The 22,649-nt window shown below is 49.9% G+C and overlaps 1 protein-coding gene across 1 annotated transcript; it reads right to left on the minus strand.

The window, feature by feature from the left end:
- Window positions 1–4,953: 4,953 nt before the first annotated feature.
- On the minus strand, window positions 4,954–21,960 carry Igfbp5 (insulin like growth factor binding protein 5). The gene is made up of 4 exons (XM_032901323.1): window positions 20,816–21,960; window positions 10,799–11,028; window positions 10,136–10,255; window positions 4,954–9,482 (listed from the first exon to the last, which is right to left on the minus strand). Exons 1-4 carry the CDS (start codon window positions 21,147–21,149, stop codon window positions 9,351–9,353), a joined length of 816 nt encoding a protein of 271 aa, XP_032757214.1. The 5' UTR covers window positions 21,150–21,960; the 3' UTR covers window positions 4,954–9,350.
- Window positions 21,961–22,649: the final 689 nt, after the last annotated feature.

The raw sequence follows: 22,649 nt of genomic DNA on the forward strand, positions 1-22,649 counted from the left end.
GTCATGGGGGTGAGAGCACAGGTCTGTCTTCCTCTGTGTAACATCCAGCAGACCTGTACACTGGATGCTCGGCCTGTAATCCCAGCGTTCAGGAGGCTGAGGCAATGATAGTCTAGTCTAGCCTGGGCTACACAGTATGTAAACACCACACAAAGCAACATCAGTAAAAAAGCTTCAGAGGACAGTGCAATGGGAGATGGGGATCATTGAAATTGGGATTCTCTTACCCCCTGAAGTAAGGAGTTTTCCGCTGTCTTAGGGGTTTCCGTTACTGTGAAGAGGTACCATGACCACAGCAACTCTTAACAAGGAAAGATATAATTGGGACAGGCTTCCATTTCAGAGGTTTAGTCTGTTACCTAGCTGGGAAGCACGTTGGTATGTAGGCAGACAGACATGGTGCTAGAGAGGTAGTTGAGTTCTATGTCTGGTTTCAGAGTCGGCAGGAAGAGAGTGAGGCCCTAGGCCTGGCTTGAGCATCTGAGGCCTCAAAGCCCACCCCTAGTGACACTCTTCCTCCAACAAAGCTACACCCACTCCACAAGGCCGCACCTCCTAATAGCACCACTCCCTGTGGGTCTGTGTAAGCAGTTCATTCAAACCACCACCCCAGCCCAGGATAAGGAATTTTAACTTGGGGCCCCCAAGGAAAGGCTGATGACCCTGTTTCTGGGCTTGTTCAGAAGGGTCACCCCTGAGCTTTCAGAGGCTGCTTTTGTAGTGGCCTGAGTCACTGGTCCCATATTAACAAATCAGCCCGCTACAAAGGGGTCTCTGTGGGTAAAGAACGTGGGCTGAGGCTGGGCAGTGGTTGTGCACATTTCATGCAGATCTCTGAGTTCGAGACCAGCCTGGCCTACAGAGCAAGTTCCAGGACAGCCAGGGCGACACATTGGCTCTGTCTCAAGAAAAGAACAGATCTTGGGCCGAGAGAATGAAAACCGAGTCAGGGTACAGGGTACAGGGTGGGGGAACTATTTAAGCCGTGTGTAGCAGGCAGGACTCAAGTGTGACATTTTGTTTGAACCAGAAGCCCCAGTGAAGTCCAAGGACTCTCCTCACTCATGCTTTGGCCGTGGGACATGGGGAAGGCAACCATTTTCCTCCCCACTGCAAGGCTGAGCTTGACTTCAGTCTGCACCTGGGCCCTCTGGCTGTGGAGAGGGCCTCTCTAGTGGGTTGGCTCAGTCCCACCAGACTCATCTAGCACATCTGGAGGTGGTGATGGACACCGGGGACCTTGGGCAGGTGCCAGAAAGTTAGATTCTTAGAGAACACCCCGTCAGGAAAAGAGCTACTTCAGGGTGGATGGAACAGGGGGTGTCCTGCTGCCTCCAGATACACTAATTCATCTAAGTCCCACGATACCATGCACAAATGCAGTTACCAGTTTTCATTTTACAGATGAGGCAAAGGTTTCCAGAAGGCCCTGTTGCTCAGAATCAAGATTGCTGTTCGTCCTGCATTTACCTCCTGCGCCTAGTGGGGACAGTTTAATCTTCAAGGAACAAGGTTGGGGAGGCTGCTGGGAAGCACTGTATCAGAGGGATGTTTCAGGGTCACCCGTGTGCTACTGGCCCTCAGAGAGCCACCTTGCTCAGGTTCTTTCCAAATCATTTTATGGAAGGCCCTTGATGCCCCCACAACCTGCTCTGCTCATTACTAGTGCCCTGTTCGCTGAAAGAGGGAGCTGGCTGGGCTGGGCTATTACTGAATGTGTCCCCTGATCACTCACTAGAGATCCAAGCCTCTGAGGTTTAAGCCTGACCATTGTTAAACACTGAGGCAATACTGCCCACATGTGGCAGCATGTGGAACTGCAGCCAAACTCATTTCGGCTTTTCAATTAGATTAAGGGAGGCCCAGGAACCCAGAATAAGGCAAGTGGAGGTGCTCCCTCATAGGAAGGATTCTCAAACTTTCCCACAGACTTCCCGAATTAGGGGATGTGGGGGCAGGGACTGAGAACGTTATGTATACCTCTTGTGTGATTTCTAGGGAAGAACGGTGACCTAATTCGCAGGGCCTGGAACTATTAAATATATGAGGCCTCTTGTTCTTACTAAGAACTTCAAGGCAGTAATAAGAAAGTGAATCAAAGACAGTGCGTCAAAGCTGGGAGCTCCAGGTGATGTCATAGATACATGTCTACAAGGCTGGCCCTCCTCTGTGCCCTCTGGACTTGCAGACACCCTACCGTAGCTGACACGTCTGCTAAGTGTATATTTGGTACACTGGGAACACTGGGAAGAACTCGTTTGTTCCTCATTACGAATTGTATGACTTTGTGCCCATTTCTAACTTCTACACACCCTTTAAAACCTCATCTTTAAGTCCTGGGATGATGTCTATCTGAAAGAACAGCTTTCAGGGTAGAAGACCATTTCTGCCACACAGTGTTGGTTAAACGTAGTAATGGCCGCATCCTAAATTGAGTGATGCAATGTTTGTGTGTGGAGCTGAAAGAGACAGTGGCCTTTGTCCTGCAGTATCTACATTTCAGTGTTATAAATGGCCCCACAGTCAATGCTTGACCAACTGATTGCATGATGCGACAGAGGCATGCCCTCCAGCAGTTGGTACTGGAAGGCAATGAGGAGCTGCCATTGTGCTGTCCTGGAAGGCATCTTGGGGGTGGTAATGGAGAGTTGTGATGAAGAAATAGAAATTAGGGCTGGAGAGATGGCTCAGCGGTTAGAGCACTGACTGCTCTTCCAGAGGCCCTGAGTTCAAATCCCAGCAACCACATGGTGGCTCACAACCATGTGTAATGAGATCTTATGCCCTTTTCTGGTGTGTGTCTGAAGACAGCTACAGTGTAGTTATATATATATATATTATATATACATATATATAATATATATTATATATTTAAAGATATATGTTTTTTAAAAAAAAGAAATAGAAATTAAAGAAAAGGAGCGTTCGTGCATGCATGCATGTGCATGTGCATGTGCGTGCATGCGTTTGTGTGTTTTCTAAGGAGTTGGGTTCAGAAAGAGGGAGCAGCACATGGAAGGCCTTCAAGCCTAAGGTGCGCCCTGAGCCTGGAGACCTGCACACGGCTGAGGACGTGCATGTCATTCATAGGGTGCAGGTTGCAGAGGGGCAGCTGAAGAGGAACGTTGTCGGGGAATCTATCCAGAGGGATGTGAGTGCATTGCTGAGGGATTTGGACTTTGGGCTGGAGGTTGCAAGATAATTTAGGCCAAGAGTGGTAAGACTAGATATGTGTTCGGAACTCGAACTGTGGGACGTCCACCTGAGAGAAGGAGGCATAGAGAGGAGGGGTGGAGTTGAATGCGTCAGGCAGAACTGAACGTGATCCAAACGAGGGCGAGGGACGTGGTGAGAATAGTTGAGTCCACAACTCTCAGGGAGCAGCTGACTGCTGGGAGCATTGGATGGAGAGATACCTGGGGAGTCTGGACTGATACCTAGGGGTCTGGCGCCGACCGCTGGGTGGATGTGATGACAGCATCGGAGACGAGGAAGTTCTGAGACTCAGGCTGTGGCTCAAGTGGTTTGAGGCAAAAGGAAGAACTCAATATGGTAACAAAGCCACATAGTCTTGGACCAGCTGCCTGTCATACACCGAGAATGGGAGAGAGAATAGACCCCAGGTTCCGGTCCAGTCTGTAAGTGTCCGGTAGGTTGCATGATCTGAATGTGCCATGTGGGTTATATCTCCTGAACATGAATTGTGCAGAGTAGCCAAGATGCAGAATGGCCACAGGTTGTGAGCAGAAGTTAGACGATCGAGGCTTATGACGGTCACATAAAGACCTGCAGAGCCAGGAGGAATGTGGAGCCGGCTGGGTTCATGTGGCTCTGGGGAGGGAGATGAGCCCCAAGGACAAACGGCTGGGAGGAAAACCCTGGCTCCTACTCCCTTCAGACATTGCATGGGCTATAGTAATCATACGATGAGCAGTTTGGGAGAAGCCAAAAGACTCTTGCAGGTGTTCTAGGAGCAAGCTGCCCACAGTGCCCTCCTCCGCTCAGCCTGCCCCCTTTCAAAGCACCTGCTTCCTCTCTGCCTCACTGCCTACACCTTCCGCACTTCATTGTGACCTAAAACATGGTGTTTAGGTCTCTGACTCTGTGACCTGGAGGGCTGAGAAGCCTTGGGGAAGACTCTTGAGGACCAGTGGCCAATGAGAAACAAGGCCCCACTTACCACGTGACCGCAAGGTCTGGCCTCCGGCTCTCCTGAGAGCCTCAGCATTGAGTGGTGGTGGTGGGAGCAGAATGGATGATCAATTATCTTCATCTCCCGGGCTGTGTGGGACCTCCTAGACGTGTGTGTGTTTGTGTGTGTGTGTGTGTGTGTGTGTGGTGACAGACTTAAATGGCAGAGTTTGAGACTGACCATGGGCCGTGGAGAACTAGGTAGAGAAACCCAAGGGCTGCAAGGGAAGGCCACAGGGAAACCGAGGCAGAGGGTGTGATTGAACTTGAGCAGTCAAATTCAGACTTTGCCCTTCCTTGGGCATAAACAGAGGCAGAGGAGCCTGGGAGGGGCCAGAGGTTTCCATGCATCAAGAACTTGTAAAGGACTAAGGTACATTCTAGAACATTCTCCTTAGTATTCCCTCCAGGCAGAAGAGACTCATGATTTGTCCAAGGGTGGGTTGGACGACTGTGATCACTAACGGTGGGAGATTAAGTTACAGCTATGGTAGAACACATGCGTGCTTGTGCTTTTGTGCGCTTTATGTAGAATTTGGTCTCTGGAGTCCTTCAACAGCTCTGCAGGCCTGAGCCCATGGTGCAGATACGGAAAGCCGGAGGAGTGAAGGGTCTGCTGGAGTCGGGGGACACTGGTGACCTTCCTTCTTTCAGGGACCACCCTGGAGGACACATACCGGTTTGGATCCTCTCTCCTTCCCCTCCTGTTGGCAGCCTGAGTGCTCACAGAGCCCTCTGCCCCAGGAGGAAGGCGATGCAAGCTAACTGAATGCATAATTTTATTAAATAAATGCTTTGTCACGACAAAAGACAAAGATCAGGGAGTAACATAAATTATGAGTTGAATAAATAGAATACAGCAATCTTCACCTTGTAATAAAATGTGAGATCTTGCAGGTTTTTCTTTTTTATTTCCTTAAGTACAAAATGCTAAAGAGGAGCTGAGCTCTTCCACAATGGGGTGATTTTTTTCCCCACGTTTCGTTTTTTTTTTTTTTTCCACAAACTGGTTTGCTGTTGAATTTTTTTTTTCAATCCATTTCACCAGTAAAAAGTATAAGCATTTTTTTTTTTAAAGTCGAAAACAAAAAAGAAGAGAGAACAGAGCTATGGTGCCTGAACGCAACACTACAAAGAGCTACAGTAATAATGTGCTGTGAATATTGCTGTCGTAAAAAAACAAACAAACAAAACAAAAGCCAAAAACAACCGGTAGGCGTCTCGGAATCTGAAGGAGTCTTGTCTGAACTGTGCTATCCGTGTGACAGGCTATCTGTGTGACAATGACGGTCGGAGATGGGGACTGAGGCTGGTGACTAGGGACCAGAGAAGTGGGGTGAATGGATGCGGGGTGACGAGGGATCCCCCCCTCCCCTCTGACCCTCTACCTTCCTTTTCCCCATCCAGAAAGACTTAGAGAGGAGGTCAGAGTCTGTGAAGTGGTGAGAGTCTATACTCCATTAAAAAAAACACCAAGAAAGTCTGCTCGAAGAAATAAGAACGGGGAAGAGAGGGTGGAGTAACAAGAGTGCAGCAAACACTGCACTTTAGTGGTTTAAAAATAAAGACAGTACAACCCCTCGGCTCCTTGGTAGAGGCTGATGAAACCTCTTTCCCTTCCACTGTGTTTTAAATCGTAGCCTCCATTCTCTTGAAAGCCAGAGGGCTACAGGGTCTCTTCTCCTTGGCTCACACCTCTCTCCGGCTGTAATTTTTCACCTAGAGTCCTCTAGGGTTCTGAGAAGAAGGACTGCTGCCCTGCCTGGGATGGGCAGGTGGTTTGGAGGTTGCCGTGGCAACCCTTGGTGGTGGGAGAAGGATGGTGAGGATGTTACCATGGTGATAACTCATGGTAGGAAGAGGGTCTTGGAAGGAGAAGAGGAGTGAGCACAGATGGCCTCCTCAGTCTCCTGTGGGGCAGCTGTTCCCAAGCCTTGTCTGCTTAGGCCTGGCCGTCAGAGGAACATAGAGTCTTTTATTCTCCAGGTTCCCTGCTTTGTTCTGGCTGGTCAAGACTGGCTGGGATGGAGAACAGGTCCTGGTTAGGCCTCTCTCAGTCACCTGGCAGTAGAGGGGGAAGAGAGCTATCTTTTCCACTGCGTGAGTGAGGCATTTGTCAAAAAGGGGTGGGAAGAAGCCCTTCATGGGAGGTGGAGGTGGGGACAGGCAACACTTAGACCTACGGCCGTGGATAAACCCAACATAGAGGCCTCTAGTGGAGCTAAAGGCTAGTCTGGATCCAAGAAGCTTCTTACGCAGGGCATGATGGGACCATTGCAAGCCTGCCTTCTCTCCCCATAACATGGACAAGGGCATCCCTCTTCTCTCGATGACCCCATTTCCATGGTCTCTATATCCTGGGTTCAGTCAGACCTCCCGTTGGGAAGGCTTAGTTCCATCTGACTGTTAAAGGCAAGCTTCCTCTAGGAAAAGACTTGCTGTCTTAGACATGCCTCTCCGTATAAGCAGCGGGGAGACTCACAATCTTGGGGGAGGTAGGCTGAACTGGGGAAGGCTAAGTGTCTACACAATGTCCTCTATCTGTGGCTCAAAACAAAGAGCCCATGGAAGGGGCAGAGGCTCATTCAAGGTCCAGCAAGTAGTGGGGTGAAGAGACCACCCCTCACAGGAGTTAGCTCCAGGCCTGGGAGGGGTAGTAGGTAGGCAGTTCCTGGCTCAGTCTTTCTTGGGGGTAACGGTACCCCAGTATCCACTTGGCAAATCTCAGTCTGATGACTGCTCAAGATCCAGAGGAAAAATGGCAGAAAGAAGACGACTCATGGAAAAGGTTTAGGATACTGGCCTAAGATACACAAGTTCAGGTTGGGGGCTGGGGATGTCGTGCGGGGTGATGGTTAAAACTGACCCTGCAGGTCTGGTAAGTCCTTGTATTGCCAACTCCATCAGGCCCTTTGTCTTGTGAAGATCAACTGCCTCCTTTATTCCCAGCCAACTGTCCTGTCCAGGCAATAGGAGACAACCCCTCCTAGCTCCGTAGCCATCCATGTCCTATAAGTTGACATACGTTTGTTTCTTTGCTGTCCCTTTTTGCTGCTCCACGTGCCTGTGTTGGAGGGGGCCTCTACTATGCCACGCCATCAAGAAAGAGCAAAGAGCTGTGTCCACAGCCCAAGGGGGTCCTCCTGTACCAATGTCCTACTCCCCTCTCCTGGCAGGCAATCTTCAGTCTTCAAAGACAGTCCTAAGCCCTTTGTGAAACACCTCTTTGGTGAAGAAGCCAGTGGTCAATGAGATTTTTCTCTTGGATCAAATTCTCTGAAGGTCTAGGCCTGAGCTGTCCTGGGCTTTCTACCATCCTCTGTCCCAGGGAGGATGTTTGAGTTGGGCAGAATCAATGAAGCGCTTGAAAGATTCTTTGGCCTCAGTCCCTCCTTGGGGGGCTGAAGTTGGACTGAAATTGTGCTGTCTTTCACAGGCGTCCTCTTCACCCTTCAATACCCATTCAGGCTATTGATCCTTGTTTCCAACCATGCGTCTCCAGTCTGCATCTTGCCTCAATTACCCACCATCTGGGCTCTGTGACTTGAGCTGAGCTCATTTCTACCTCAGAGCCCCTTTCCCCCCATTTTCCTTTCAAATCCCAGAGAGCTGATTAGCTGGGAGACACCAAGGAAAATTCTATGGGTATTTCTCTCTTTCTTGTCTCTTTCTTGTTCTCCCCCAAGAGTTCATCTCTGCTATATCTTCTATGTCTCTCTGTGGAAGGCGCTCCCCACCCTCTACTTCCTCCTCCTCTGTCATCTCTCATGGCAGTTTCTCTCTGATCTGTCAGTCTGGCATCTGAGGGAGACTTCCAAAATGCAATTCAAAAAAAAAATGCAGATAGAGTAAAAGGCCTGGGCAGGCCAGTGGGTTGAAGATGGATCTGGTGGGTTTATATGGTGTGGTGTGAGACAGTTACTTTCCAAAGGTTGGAAGGCTGAAATGGACTGTACAGTTGATGCACCCTTGGGTACTGGCAGCTACCTGGCATGGTGGGTACATTTAAACACAGGCTGGGAATCAGGAGAGGATCCAAATGTGCCCCACTAAAGAGCCACATCTGTAGTTCATGAGAAGGCTGCCAGACGCAGGCCAAAGCAGGCGTTCTGGGTTGTAGTAGTGAATTATGGATTTCTCAGAACGAGGAAGATCTTCAGGGCCCTAAAAAAAACTACTTCAAAGAGGTAATGCAAAAACCTTGAAAGAAAGGGAAGGGGGAATAAAAGTAAAGAAAATAGATTTATATGCCTATATAAGTCTACATGGAGCCTTGAGGGTAAGTACAAACCCCTTCGTTTTCTCCGCCTATCCTCCTCCTCTACAGAGGCTGCTGGGCCAGCTTTGAGTCTAGTGGAATCAAGGGCCAAAGCCACATGCTTCTGAATGCTTGTCACCCTGGAAAATCAAGTCTTTCCAGTGGTTGGGGGCGGGGCATACTGATTTCTTTAAAAAAAAAAAAATCCAACGAGAGTAAAATTTGTACACATTCTGAGTTCACTCTTCTGCTCAGGGGGAAAAACCTATCTGCAATCACTTGGTTTCCTTTGTTTTCAGAGGGATGGAATGCATTTTCGTCTTTATAAATTTGGGGAAGAAACCACCCTGCACTTGGGTAAGAGGAGAGGAGGGTGAGGGGTCTAGCTGGAGGAAGCAACAGACCCCAGAGAGGCACTGACACACCTTGTTCCTTTTCTCCCCACGATTAATCTAAACTGGGTGTCACTGAATGCCACATTTTTGAGTGTCCCAACCTTTCTCTGACCCCAGGCTAGAGTTGAAAGCAAAGGGCAGATCCAGCCCTGGTTGTGAAGCCCTGTCTGCCTTGCCGTTTCTCTCTTCTCTCTGTAATCCCATCTGTCCTTCCTTCTCCTCTACTCCAATGCTTTCTTTCCATTCCTCGCTCCTTCTTGCCCCTTCTCTTCTTCCCTTCTCTGTCCGTTCAACTTGCTTCAAATAGGAATACGTTTCCGGGGTCGGGATGGGGAGTGTCTCCTTAGCCCTTGCTAGAGATTCCGAGGTCCTCAGTTTCCTCAAATATATATGTATATATATTTCCCCTAAATGAGATGAAATGAGTGACGTCCTGGGGTGGAGGGAGGCGCTGGCTGGAGTTGGGGCTGGGGGGGTAGGAAGGGGGGAGGAAGGGAGGGGACGCGTCACTCAACGTTACTGCTGTCGAAGGCGTGGCACTGAAAGTCCCCATCGACGTACTCCATGCCCGGCAGCTTCATCCCGTACTTGTCCACACACCAGCAGATGCCACGTTTGCGGCCACGAGAAGGCTTGCACTGGGAAAGAAGCAAGGGGCAGTGAGACAGCTGTACCCTGAGGCTCTCTTCTTGTCTGACTTCTCCCCCCACCCCCCACCATGCCTGAAGGTGACAAGGGGTACACCTTTAGCCAACCTTGGGGTTTGCTGACTCCATTTCATGGGAGGACCCATGGGAAACTGTTCAGGCATCCTGCCCTGGGGTAGGTCCCGCAACATCCCTTTGGTTATTCACTTTGGGATTACGAATACTCTCACATTCTCCAGGGATCCTCAAGAGAGGACCTTAGCCATCAAAACAGGAAAGGCCACTCCGTGGCTCTATCATGTGCCAGACACAGTTGCACATGGATCATGTGGCAGGAATTGCTTGAAGAACCTTGACAAGGTAACCACGTATTTCTTCCCACCAGTGTAGCGGAGACCGCTAGTCCCCATTTTACATGAGAAACAAAAGGCACAGGGGCTTTAAGTAATTGGGCCAAGGGTTGGTTACACAGATAGAAATGGCAGGGTCAAGATACACCCCAGGGGCCGTAGCTTGTAACTGTTAACTGAGATTAGGGGTCCCTTATAGGTACCGTCAGAGTCAACCAATTAGAGCAGCTGGACTCTACTCCAGACCTGCCAATCAGAAAGCCTAGAGGTAAAGCCTGGTACAGGGGCACGTACCTGCTTTCTCTTGTAGAATCCTTTGCGGTCACAGTTGGGCAGGTACACGGCACGGGGCACCATGCGTGGGCTGGCTTTGAACTCCTGGAGGGAAGCTTCCATGTGTCTGCGGCAGGGGCCCTGTGAACACAGGAGGGGATGAGAGGCATGGCCCAGGTGGAAACCACTAGGCGGTGGCCTCTGATGGTTCATGTGTGGCATCCAAAGGGACCCGGGAGAAAATCTATCACCTTCATCTACTTAGGATGCACGTGGCTAGGTAGAGAGCCCTGGGTCACTCGCCCTTAGATTTTCTACCCTTCCAAGCAATGAAGACACACAGGTTCCATTCTCTAGATATGCTAGGGTAGTGTTCAGCCTCTTCTGGGGACTGGCCATCGGTCTAGGGGTCACATACCTGGTGCGCGCTTACAGTTATACTAGGCATCTTCTTTGAAGGAGAACTACCTCTGTTTCCACTAACTTGGATCAGCCCTCAGCCCACATAAATAAACTCGAGGTCTCAAAAGCAGCTTTCCAAATTCTCAGCTGAGACGCCATGAGCAATAGGTTCTTTGATAGGTCTAGCTTATGCATCCTCTATAGCCACAGATGCTCAGACGTAGGGGGAAATCAGATCGGGATGGTGGCCAGGGCCGGGAGACGAGAAGCCCCGAGACTCACTTGCTCAGATTCCTGTCTCATCTCAGGTGCAGGGATGACTCGGGGGTGGGCAGTGTTCTCCGCGCCCCCCACAAACTTAGACTGGGTCAGCTTCTTTCTGCGGTCCTTCTTCACAGCCTCGGCCTTCAGCTCGGAAATGCGAGTGTGCTTGGGCCGGAAGACCTTCGGGGAGTAGGTCTCTTCAGCCATCTCGGAGGTGGTGGGTTCCTCATGCTCCTGAGAGTCTCTCTCTGTGGGGAGAAGGAGGCCGAGAATCAGCTTCTGAGGCCAGAGAGCAGTAGGTAGAGACAGGAACTGGGAGGATTGGGATCAGAGGAGTCACGGATGCTAAGAGAGGTCCAATGAGGTCTAAGAAAGCAAGAGGGAGGCGGGGATAGTCTTGACCACGCCTCACTAGTGCGCACGGGAAGGCAGGCTAGAGAAGGAGGCAGCAGGAGGCTCAAAGCAGGTGAAGGTTGTGTAAAACAGCTTGCGGGCCAGTGGTGGGCTCCGGAGATGAAGCGGCTAGAGACAGAAGGGTTGAGCTGTCAGGACCTGGAGAGCTGGGCCAAGGGAAGAAAAAAAATCAGGGCACAGTCCAGGCATAGGCAAGAATAGCCAAGTGTGTCTGTCCTCTTAACAAAGGTCTTTTTACTTTCAGAACAGCTGGGCTGAGGGGTGAGAGATGTTTGGTACTGGGTATCCAGGGAAAGGAGCAGCAGAGGGTGAGAACCATGATGAGGGCTGGGAGATAGGAGAGGCAGAAATGTGGGCCCTGCAGAGGAACAAAACAGATGGAAGAGAGGGGCCTCATCCGTCCGTCCATATTAGCTCCCAACTGGCTCTGTGCTGTGCTCTGGACCCTAGGAGGCTCCGAGTTACTCAGCTCTGAGAGAGGCCGACAGCTGGCTGGGGCCAGACCAGTTATATATAGGAGCAACTTGGTGACAGTCTATACTTAGCTGACTTATGACTTAAAAAAAAAAGAAGTAGGACTTTGTTCATGTGTCTGTTAACGCCACCTGCCTAACCAGTCTCAGTACACATTTCCAGTAAGTTCTTTCTCATAGATGCCCACCTGTTTCCTCTCAGCCCCTGACCATACAACCTCCATAGATGACGAGTGGGGAGACCTTAGATTGCTGTCTCCATGCAGTGTGCTTCAGGTGACCCACATCGAGACCAGATATAGGGGCAGAAAGGGTTGGAGGACCAGGCCCCATCACCTTTCCTGTTCAAATACTCAAAAGAGGGGGCTTTGGGATACCCAAAATTAATTGAGCAGGGTAAAGGAAAATCCCTCAGATACCCAGGGATATGGTGGCAGTTGAGTATTTCAGATGTGAGAGATAAAAGGAGAGAATTCAAAGAAGTTGAGATGAGGGGGAATTTGTGAGGAAAGAGAAGACTTTGTGGAACGTCTTCAAGCTCCCAGCCCAAATAAAGGTCTGGCGTGACTGAGCGGAGGCATCTGGAGATTAGGCCTAACCTGGTCATAAGAGCCAACGGCATCAAACACCCAAGCATTTGTTCCTCTGGGGCTTGTGAAGCTTACTGAACCAGGCATTGCTTCCCACGCCTAGGAGGAAGCCTCTAGGGCTGATTTCATCGATCCCGATGGGTTTGGGTGTATATCCACAGGAGAGGAAGAGAGACAAGTACTGGAAAGGAAGAGGAGGGGCCAGGAGTACGTGTCAGTGCTGGGGGCTAGCTCTCCCTGCGTCAAACCTCTTGGCTGTGGACTTGGAGGATGCCTGACTAGTTCTGTGCGGATAGAATCTGATTTTTTTTCCTTAAGGGATTTTTGCAAACTCTGGGCCCCACTAAGCAAAGTCTAGGCTCCCGAGGTACCCCCCTCCCCTAATTTGTAGGCTTCTTGCTTGTGAAGGGCAGGTTTAAAGCTTCCCAATTCTTGGTGGTGTTTCACCTCCGTGAAAGCTAGAAACCCATTACTTGGGCAGAGGGAGAGTCAAGTATCAGAGATACTAATCAGGGTCTTGTGGTCATCTGGAGGCTTCAGAGAGACAGTGGGACCTTGGAGGTGAGCCAGAGCAGAGTCAGGACGATTAAGGAGATGGAAAGCAGGCCTCAAAACAGAATTCCAGTTAACTTTGCTCAGCTGCCTTGTGGCCGAATCATAAACAGGACTTCAGTTTTTGGAAGGCTTGGCTTTTGGATAAAACAAGAGGCCACAAGTCCCCTGGCTACCCCTGAGTCATTTCCCCAAAAGAAAGTAAACGGCAGCTGCTGACAGGATTGAGGTGGGGTACTGGGGAACACTCCAGGACCGGAACACCGGAAACCTGCTTGTTTTAGAAACAGGCAGGGCTATACCTCCAGGCGGCCAGTAGGTGGCGCAGGAGACCAAAGGCACTCAACTTGTGCAACGTTAAAATCTGGCACTTGGACGTCTTCCCCTTCCTACTAGTTTAAGAATCACATCAATCCTTCCCCCGTTTTTGTGTGCTTCCAGCGTGCATTAAGAAGGTAGGGGTGAGGCAAGAGAGAGCTGTTCAGGAGTGGAGGACTGTGGGGGCAAGCCTTAGTTGTTGTGTGTGGCACAGTGTTGCTTTGTCATCATGTGACTGGAAAGAAGAGAAACGCATCCCCATACCCTCCTCCCTCTAGATGCGCCTGGAAAGGAATCTGCAGAAGATAAGAAGTGTGGGGTGCTTTTGGTCAAGGACTTTCACTGCAGCAATAAAAACCCTAAGACAGGAGTGCTATATTCTGGTATTTACTCTGGTGTAAGTTCTGAGTCTACCCTGGCTCTAGCTTTGTAATGTGCCTACTCTGTCACAGGAGTCAACACTAGTCACCCTCCCTTCCCATCACTCCAGGACCGTGGGGGTACATCAGCCTCTCCCTGGGAGCACGCACAGCTTTATGGTTGCAAAGACTCCCTAGTTTTGCAGACGGCACTACAGCATCACGCACATACCCAAGCTCAGCCTCTCTAAGTCCACAGTCTGGAGGCTGATGCTTTCCTGCAGACGTCTGACTCTTTACCAACACACGGAGACACATGTTCTTAGGATGCCTTCCCATTCAACCTTGCTTCCTAGTCCTTCCAACAGATGAATCCGGAAGGGACCTGTTGCTACCGGAACTATCACCTTCCAGCCTGGGCTTTTTGTCATTCTAGTACCATGAATAACTTGGTCCTGCCATTCTATTGGACTCTTGCTTGACTTGACCTCACAAACAGAAGTCTGGGGGAGTGTTAGCTGGGATGACTTCTCTTCCAGAAGAAAACCAGCTGCGCTTGGAGATCATGGCCCAGTAGGCCACCTACAATCTGAGAAGTTGAGTCGAGAAGTGTTTCTGTAATCTAAATGGGGCAACTTACAGTTTAATGGATGCTGGGGGGAGGCCATGTCAGCCATGCTCCTGCCCCAGAGCATGATCACCTTGCTATAGGAAGGCACAGGGAGGTGAAGAGCCAAGCAGTGCCTGAAGAAGGTGCCCCTGGTGTTAGGCTTCTGTTTGGCTGAGGCTATGCCGTCCATGAGCCAAAGTGACTATTTAAATGAAAAAAAAAAAAGCCAACCCAGAGGTTGTAATTTCTAGTTCTCCACAGATGCACTGTGCTGGACAGTGCAGATATAGAACACTTTCATCACCACAGTAAGTTCTACTAGATAGCCCTGGCCCAGGACACCGATCAGGACAAAAATAGCCAGGCTAAATGCTCTGCCCGTCCCTTGTCTCGTCTTGCTTCCCAGCCAACAGGCAGCCTTCTGCTCCTTGCTGCAGTACTAGGCTTGGGGGAAAGTCAGAACTGGCTGCTCATTGAGCCCCCAAAGTGTAAGTCGTGCTCCCCAAGTCTCATGGCTTCCCAGCTGCCAATGGATGCTAATTAGCTCAGTTGTACCCTGTGGGCTCATTTGCATCTATAGAGAGGGAGGAGAAGTTTCCCCTGGCCTTCTTGCTGGCCCACAGCAGCATCTGCCTGGCCCCAAGCCCACTCCTGAAGATCCCTGAAGACACCATTTTCTTTTCCACTGTAGTCAGCAGTGGAGGGAGTGTCCAGGGATTTTAACAACCAGGAGGAGGAGCTCCTGGTTCAAGATGAAAACAAACGTGGACAACTGCAACCTAAGGTGGGGGGAGGGCCAGAAAGGCTCATTTAACTTCACAAAGCTTAACTTAAATAAATTTTGAAATAAGCTTAAAAGATAATTTGCTCACTGGGATGTTTTAAGTATGTTTGGCACAGCATTTCATAAACTTTACGACACATATACATATATGTCATATACATATGTATATATGTTATGTATACAGTGCCTAAATTGAGATTTTCTGTAAAGGTTGAAGGATGCCATGGATTTAAAAGACAGCGGGTGAAAGAAAGTGGATGATTCAGTATCATTCTTTGGGTACATGTTGAGATGATCATATTTTCTGGTTAACATACACTACTAAGTTCATTTCCTCCGCTTCTTCTTAACCTTTAGAAATGTTGGCTGCTAGAAAAAAAAAAGTATAAAAGTTGTGGTCTCTGGAAAATTAAACATTATGTTTGTGGCTTGTATTATATTTCGGTTGGATGAGCTAGTCTAAAGATTCCTGAAGGAGACACGCCTTTCGTGGGGAGCAGAGAGATGTTAGAGCTCTGATGTACAGAGAGTTTAGAGCAAATAACTGGAGCCCATGTAAGTTCACAAACGGGCAGGGATATTGTATGAGGCCCTGTTCTGAGTACAGTTTCACTGAAGGCCTTCCTTCGGTTTTGGAAGGGACAGGCCATTGATCTGACTGACAGTTTAGGTGGAGGGCTAAAGTGTAGGAAAACCTGTTTGGTTGAGCCTAAAGGCTCAGCTGGTAGGCCCTTCTGGGAAGATAGGCTTGCATTATCTGCTTGCTTCCTCAGCCTCTGGGGCGGGTTAGGATGAGTCTGGGCATAACCTCTGATTAACCTGAACTATAACATCTCAGCCAAAGGCAGGCCTGCTGAAAAGCCTAGGATTTCCCCGTATGCTCACAAGCCAGTGGCTCTTGAGATTTTCTCATGAGACTTTATGGCGGATGGTCTCTCCTCTTTCTTTCTGATGTAGAAAGAGCAGTTACTTCTGTCAGTCTATTCTATCCCAGGTCTCATCATCCAGTTTGCCAACCCTAGGGAAGACCTGTGCCATGGAGACAGGTTACTGTGGGCAGTAGACCACTGACTGAAATGCTATGTTCTCCAGAGAGACAGGAAGCAGGCAACCACAGGGCTGCAAGGGCCTGCCTGCCGCATTAGGAGAACTCCTTGTGTTCAGGAAATGAGGTTTGGCCCATAGACATGGAGACTGCTGAAAGCCCTCCTTCAAACCCTCCTTGCTCCCTTTCTCTGACCAAACCACTGGCCTGAGCCAGCTCTCTGTAAGAGTATGTAGGAAAAGGAAGAGAAGAAGCCAGGAGAACAAGAGGGTACTGGGGGTCCTACTTTTGAGACACTTCACTACTCTGGTTCAATAGAGCACCCCTAAGTGGAGGGTTTTCTCTTCAATTTCAGTACACCTACCACTGGAGGGTAGCATTAGTCAATGTTGGCCAGGGGTCTGGGTTGCAAGGTTAGACCAGGCCTAGGCAAGAGCCCTAGTGACTACTGAAAAAGCTAGAGATAGCAGAACTAGCAGGGCAGAATGCCTCAACCCCTAGGGGAAGCCAAGTTCAAGTCCCGACCACCACAGATCTTGTCCTGGGCAAGAGGCTTCCTGTTACAGGTCCCAGTGTCTTTATCTGTCAAGTGGGACCCTTGACCATGATGGTAGCCATGGATTCCTTCCAGCTTTAAGGATCTTTGAACACTCTCGAGACAATTCCTGGAGAGATGCTAGGTCACAGCTAAGACATATGACTAGGCAGGGACGTCCACTTCTCCAGACAAACAAATGTCTCGTTACTCATCTGGATTTATGTTTATAAGAAATACATATGTGGAATCATAATAGAAATCATGGCTGGGGGAGCGAAGTGGGCATAAGCACCAGATTCCTTGGCTATTTGCTTGTTTTTGCAGACATGTGACTAGTCTCATTGGCTTGGATAGCCTACCCAGCTTGGAATTTAAGGACAGCCTTTGAGAATTGCTATTTTCGCCTAACTGGCAAAAGTGCAAACTTACAAGGAACAAAACCCCTCCCACTTGCCCGCTGTGGCTCCCGGTAACCACTCCCCTCCCCTCTCTGCTATGGGATGTCTCTTGTTCATACTTGATTATGTACAGAGTCCCTCCACTTTCTGAATGTGGTGGCTCTGGAGGGTATAATCTCTTCTTTAATTTTTAATTTTTCTCCACATTAAATACTTTAAGGTTTTACAGGCATTGACTGCTCAAAGTAAAACTTTTTTTTTTTTTTTTTTTTTTTTTGGTAAATTTTCCCTTTTTTTTCTCCTCCATGAATTAAGAGCAGGGCCGGGTTGGCAGGGAATTGCTTCCCCATCCTCGGTTCTAACCAGCTCAGACTCTGACTGGAGGGTCACTCTGCCTGACTGCAGCTGCAGGTGGCCGCTTGCTTAAAGCGAGGGCAAAGGCAGAGCTGCTCAGATTTAAAACCCGCCCTCAGGGGGCTTCAGAGTTGGGGCGTGGACATGAGGGAGGGGAGGGGAGGGGAGGATAGTGGAGGCAGAAAAAAAAGAAGAGACTTGGAAAGAAAAGCAGCTTCCCTGGGCCAGCTGTGCTGACGCCTCTAAGCCTTGCTGACGCAGCAGAAAAGATGGGGGCAAAGGCAAGAAACGTCTAGTTAAAGCACCACCCCTGTCGCCCAGCTCCGGTTTTGGTTGGCTTCAGCATAGCCCTCGCTCACAGGCTTGCTTCAAAGGGAGGGCGTGAGGTGGGAAAGTCATCTGGCTCCTTCAATTTTTCATAATCTTGTTCAATCCAGACATGAATTTGGCCAAAAAGTCTTACTCTGGATTAACTTCAGCGTGGCATTTGGATCGGGCTTGGAGCCGAAGCCAGCCTGAAGGAGGCCAAAGCCATCAAAGAAGCAAAGGCTGAATTAATTTTCATTTACATAATGTCCCCTCTTCCCTTGCTTCTCCAGTAGCACATTTTATGTTGATTTTTGCCTTGTTTCTCAATGACAGGATCGACACTCACAACCCTTTGCTCCCCACATCTCAGATTTCAGCTCTCCGCTAGCCCAGGAGTTACTCCCCAGATCCTCCAGGAGGCTCCCACCTCTGAAACCACAGGCCATTTTCTAGAGAATGCCCTCAACAAATTTTAGGCCTTTCTTGACCCACTGAGGTTCACCTTTCTTTATTGCTCTTGGCCCTAGAAACCCTTGTCTCCCTAGTCCCCTTAGCCTCTGCCACACACACTGCCCTCCGTTTCTATATCTATCGCTGGCCCCTGCACTGGCCAAAAGAAAATGCAGAGCCAGGCGCGCTCCAAGCCCAGGACAACATCTAGGCGACTCCCTCTCCAGTTGCCAAGCAACGCACCCAGCAAAACCCTAGTCTCCGCCTGCCTGCTTACACCTCCCTCTCCCGAAGCTTTGGCGGCCAGCCACCTCTCCTTCGCTCCTCACTTCTCAATCTTGAAACTCACTGTACTGGGGGGTGTTATATAATGCAATAATATGAATATATGCTATATATTTTGGGTTGCATACTAAATGCACAGTATATGTATATTATAGCTTCCATTCACGGGAGAAAAGGATTGTCCAAGCTCACAATATTCAGATTTCAATGGTGGGGGAGGGGGCCTAGGGAACAAGAATTTCTCCTAAAGGAGACAACCTCCTCTCTTCATTATCCATTTTCCTGTCCGTAAGAATGACGTCACCGTTAGCTTTTTTGGGGGCGGGGGATTTAACTAATGGCTCTCGGGTTGAAGGATCTTCTCCGAGAGCCGGCTCCCATTCGGGAGGAAGGTATTAACCTTTGCCACTGTGGACAGCAGCCAGGGCGCAATTGCATGCCACTGGGCACCTGCCTGAGGCGGGCTAGGGTTGGAGTGAGGGCAAGGAGAGGGGGTTGCTTCTGGTTGAAGAGGCTGCAGAGAATTCTAAAGCAATCTGGAGCGGGACAAAAAATCGTGCGCCCGTGTGTGCATGAATGCGTGCACGCGCGTGTGTGCACTGGGTCCGCTTGGGAAGTTGGATGCTGCCTCTTTGCTGGCCCAGCATTTGCGCGCGCGCGTGCGTGCGTGCGTGCGCATTAAGCGCACACCTTCTATCCCAGATACTCCCTATCTATCGCTTGGCTGGGCAAATAAAAGTGGGGCCGGGATACTGAGGAGTCATAACTTGCATAATTCGGCTGTGATTAGATTGCTAGCCACCCCTTTTGTCTCCAAGCCATGTAGCTATATAATGGATTCCTACGGTTTCGGTGGGCAGGAATGTAATAGAAATAAGCGCGAAAATTGATCTTTAGGGGCTTCCGCAGTTTGTACTCCTCCATCCCCCTCATGGGTGATAGCTCAAATCTACAGTTTCCGAGGAGAGAGGCTGAGCTCACGCAAGCTCTGCTGCCTACTAATGGGCACTCATGCACCCTCCCACGAGGTGAAATCCATAGGTCTTTAGTTTGCGTTAAAAAAAAATTACAACCCTACCTCACGTTGGAGTAATGGAGGACGACAGGTGGTGAGAAGGGCTTTATCTTTGTAAGGAACTGCACCAAATAAAACATGTAGCCAAGTCTAAAGACCTCTAGGAGAGAGTCAATAGCTTTTAATCTCTCCTAGCCCAGATTTTGTGCATTGTTGGTTAAGCTTAAATAAATATATAATATATAATATAATAAAAATATATAATAAGGTAACTCCCCCAAGAACCCTAGCTCGAGGCAAAACTGTTCTGATTGAACAAGAAGCTCTGTCAATCATTTAAACCACACTCCAGGCACAGAGAATTTGGAGGCGGGGCAAGAGGGGGCAGGGCAAGCGGAGGGGTGGTTCCCAGAGCGTAGTCTTCTTGTCTCCACCCCTTGAATTTTGCCTTCTGTGTTTCCAGGGCCTCTTACGCACTTAGCCACACTCACTTTTAGTCTGGTTTAAGTGATTGGTGGAGGGTGGGGGTGCTAGGGTGGGGTGGAGTGGGGAAAAAGGGAGGAGAGATGGAGAGGGCCAGCATCCAGCGGGAACTTGAGGCTGTCTTCATCCCACATCCCTCTTCACCTCTCAAACCTATGTCCATCTTTTATCCTAAGTAAAATCTGCATTCAGGAGGGGAAAAAAAAGCATTAAATTCAGGGACGAACATTCGGCACAGAACACCAAACTCAGCCCATACCCCACGCGCTACCCCAGCACTCCTGAGGTATTCTTTCTCTTCCTGGGAGGAAAAAAAAAGAGACATTTTACAGTCTAACGTGTTTTATCATCGATCATAGTCAATCATATTAATTCAAAAGCAGCAAGTGTACATGGGGGTGAGCTCTCAATACCGTCACCCAAAAGACATTAGTTGTCAAAGATGTGGGGGGGGGTGTGTGAGTGTCCACGCGTGCGCGCACGCGCGCCCCTGAGCAAGTAGGAATAGAGGGAGAGGTAAATCTGGAGGCACTGAGATGGGGGTGGGGGTGAGGCTTGGAGGGAATCAAGGTAGAATTAGCTCTGAAGATGGATAACGCATCTCTAGATTCCATTAGAATGACCTTTAACACAAAAGAATTTTTAAAGTTTAGGGAGAAAAGTATGGGGGCGGGGTGGAGAAGGGAGTTGATAGTTTAACCTGTTCTTTTTCAGAGTGGATTCTCGGGATTTGGACTTTGAGACTCAGAAGGAGCTCGGAGTCAGGATTGCCACGAGTTAGGAGTGGGGGAGGGTCAGGCTGGGATGGAGATTGAAAGGAGATGGAGTGTAAACTGGTAGAGGCCGAGTTAGGCAGCAGCTTAGGAGAGCAGGCTCTGCCAGGGATTCAAGTCTGAGGTGCAAGGACCCACCCCATCTACTCCCAGGAGCTACCAGGGTCTAAGCCACTGGCGTGCGCAAAGCGCTCGAGTTCCCAATCTATCCCGGGTCCCCACCCATCCAAGGTGCCTCCCTCCCCAGCTCGTGTGTGGTGCAACTGGAATCCCGGTAGCGCTCACCTATCTTGGTTTGCTCGCCGTAGCTCTTTTCGTTGAGGCAAACCCCGCGGCCGTGCAGCAGGGCGTGCAGCGGCTTCTCCTCATCCTGCCGGGGGAGGCAGCGCAAACCCTGGGCGCAGCGCTCCGTGTAGACGCCACACGACTGTCCCTCCGCCAGGGCGCAAGTCATGCAGCAGCCACAGCCGGGCTCTTTGACCAGCTCACAGCCCAGAGGGCTGGGGGGACACATGGACAGAGCTTTCTCGTCGCAGGGTTCACAATGCACGAAAGAGCCCAGGCCTTGAGCCGGCACGGCACAGGCGGCCAGCAGCAGGAGGACCACGCTGATCACCATTTTTTCCGAGTCTGGCTTTACCTCGGGGCGGGGCAGGAGAGCGAGAGTGTGTGGAGAAAGGGGCCAAGAGGGAGCCTGGAGATTTTTTTTTTTAAAAAAATATCTCTTGCAGGTAGAGCAGGTGCTGTCCTCCAAACACTTGCAAAATATGAGGCAAGGAGGATTCAGGTGCCTGCACGCAAGTCCCAATTGCAAGGATTAAAGACTTGCAACAGGTTGGGGGTGAAAAAAAAAGAGGCGCGCCAGGTGCACGCAGTGAGCGGAGACCCAGGCGGGATCGGGTCAGAATTGGAGGGGTGATGAAGAGAAACACAGAATCGCTCACCCCAAAGCTACAGAAATAATGATCTTGGAGGCCTTGAAACGGGGAGAGGTGAAGGAAAAAAAATGGATTTGGCTTAATTTTTTTTGCCTTTGCTTAAAATCTAAAACGCACCCCCACTTCTCTCAGCTGCCAGCTGCGCCGCTGCCGCAGAACAGGTAAGAGGCGTCGGCGGCGCCAAGAAGATCGGGAAAATGTTGAAATCAAGGGAGAGGAAAAAAAAAAAAAATAAAAGGCAAAAACTCAGACCTCACCAAACCTGGACCCCAACACCTCTTTTCTCCTGCTCTGCCACCACCTCTTCGAAACCCGCAGGAAGTCCGGAGAAGGGTGCAGACCGAGGAGGGGGATAACAAAAAGGAACAAAAAAGGGGGAAAAAAGCCCAAACAGCTTTGCAGCTCTTTCCTAGCTCTTTTAAAACCCCCGGCAGAAGTTTCCAAAGAGACTGCGGGCTCTGGTCGAGCAGGCGCTTTTAAATAGACGGCCCCTGGCTGCCAGCCAGTTGTAGCTGCAATTTGAGCTCCCCAACACCCAACCCATGCAAGGATGCCAGGGAGCTTTGCAGCGCAAACTCACACGGGGTGGGGGTGGGGAGAGGCCTTCTAGACACGGGGGCTCCCCTTCGCTCCCTGCACAGCGCCCTCCTCCCCACGGAATGTACGGAAAGGGCTTGGGGGTACGGGGCGAGCTACAGAGGAGAAGAGGGAGAAAGTAGAGGGAGGGGTGGATGGCTGTAATCGTCAGGAGCTGGGTGAACACAATGGGGCGAGTCGGTTTTCTGGACAACTAGCCCGGACACTGGCTGTTAGGAGTCACATTTTCTTATTAGCTGTGTATACCCTACCCAAGAAGTCCTTTCCAACTTAAGAAAAAAAAGTGTCTAAATGACTATTGAAGGTTTGCCTGTCTGTGTGTTTGTGTTTGGGGGACAAGTAGTATACAGTAGCTGGTGAGGGGCGTTGAGATGAATTTAAAGGAGAAAAGGAGGGTGTGTGTGCACACACACCCCCTATCAGAAGTCGGGACAGAGGGATTATGGCACGGGCTTGTCGTTGTTGTTCTGGTGGGATACTGATTTTGGTTATACTCAATGGTCATTTTCTTTCACCTACATAGATGACTAGGGAAGCTCGTGTGTGTGTGTGTGTGTGTGTGTGTGTGTGTGTGTGTGTGTGCG

The sequence above is a fragment of the Rattus rattus genome, chromosome 4, assembly GCF_011064425.1.
Source record: "Rattus rattus isolate New Zealand chromosome 4, Rrattus_CSIRO_v1, whole genome shotgun sequence".
NCBI lineage: Eukaryota > Metazoa > Chordata > Mammalia > Rodentia > Muridae > Rattus > Rattus rattus.

Coding starts and splice junctions, on each gene's coding strand:
- Igfbp5 (XM_032901323.1), bottom strand. CDS start 21,149: ATGGTGATCAGCGTGGTCCTCCTGCTGCTGGCCGCCTGTGCCGTGCCG. Junction 10,256..10,798: donor TGAGACAGGAATCTGAGCAA/GTGAGTCTCGGG, acceptor CTGTGTTCACAG/GGCCCCTGCCGCAGACACAT. Junction 9,483..10,135: donor GATTCTACAAGAGAAAGCAG/GTACGTGCCCCT, acceptor CTTCTTTCCCAG/TGCAAGCCTTCTCGTGGCCG.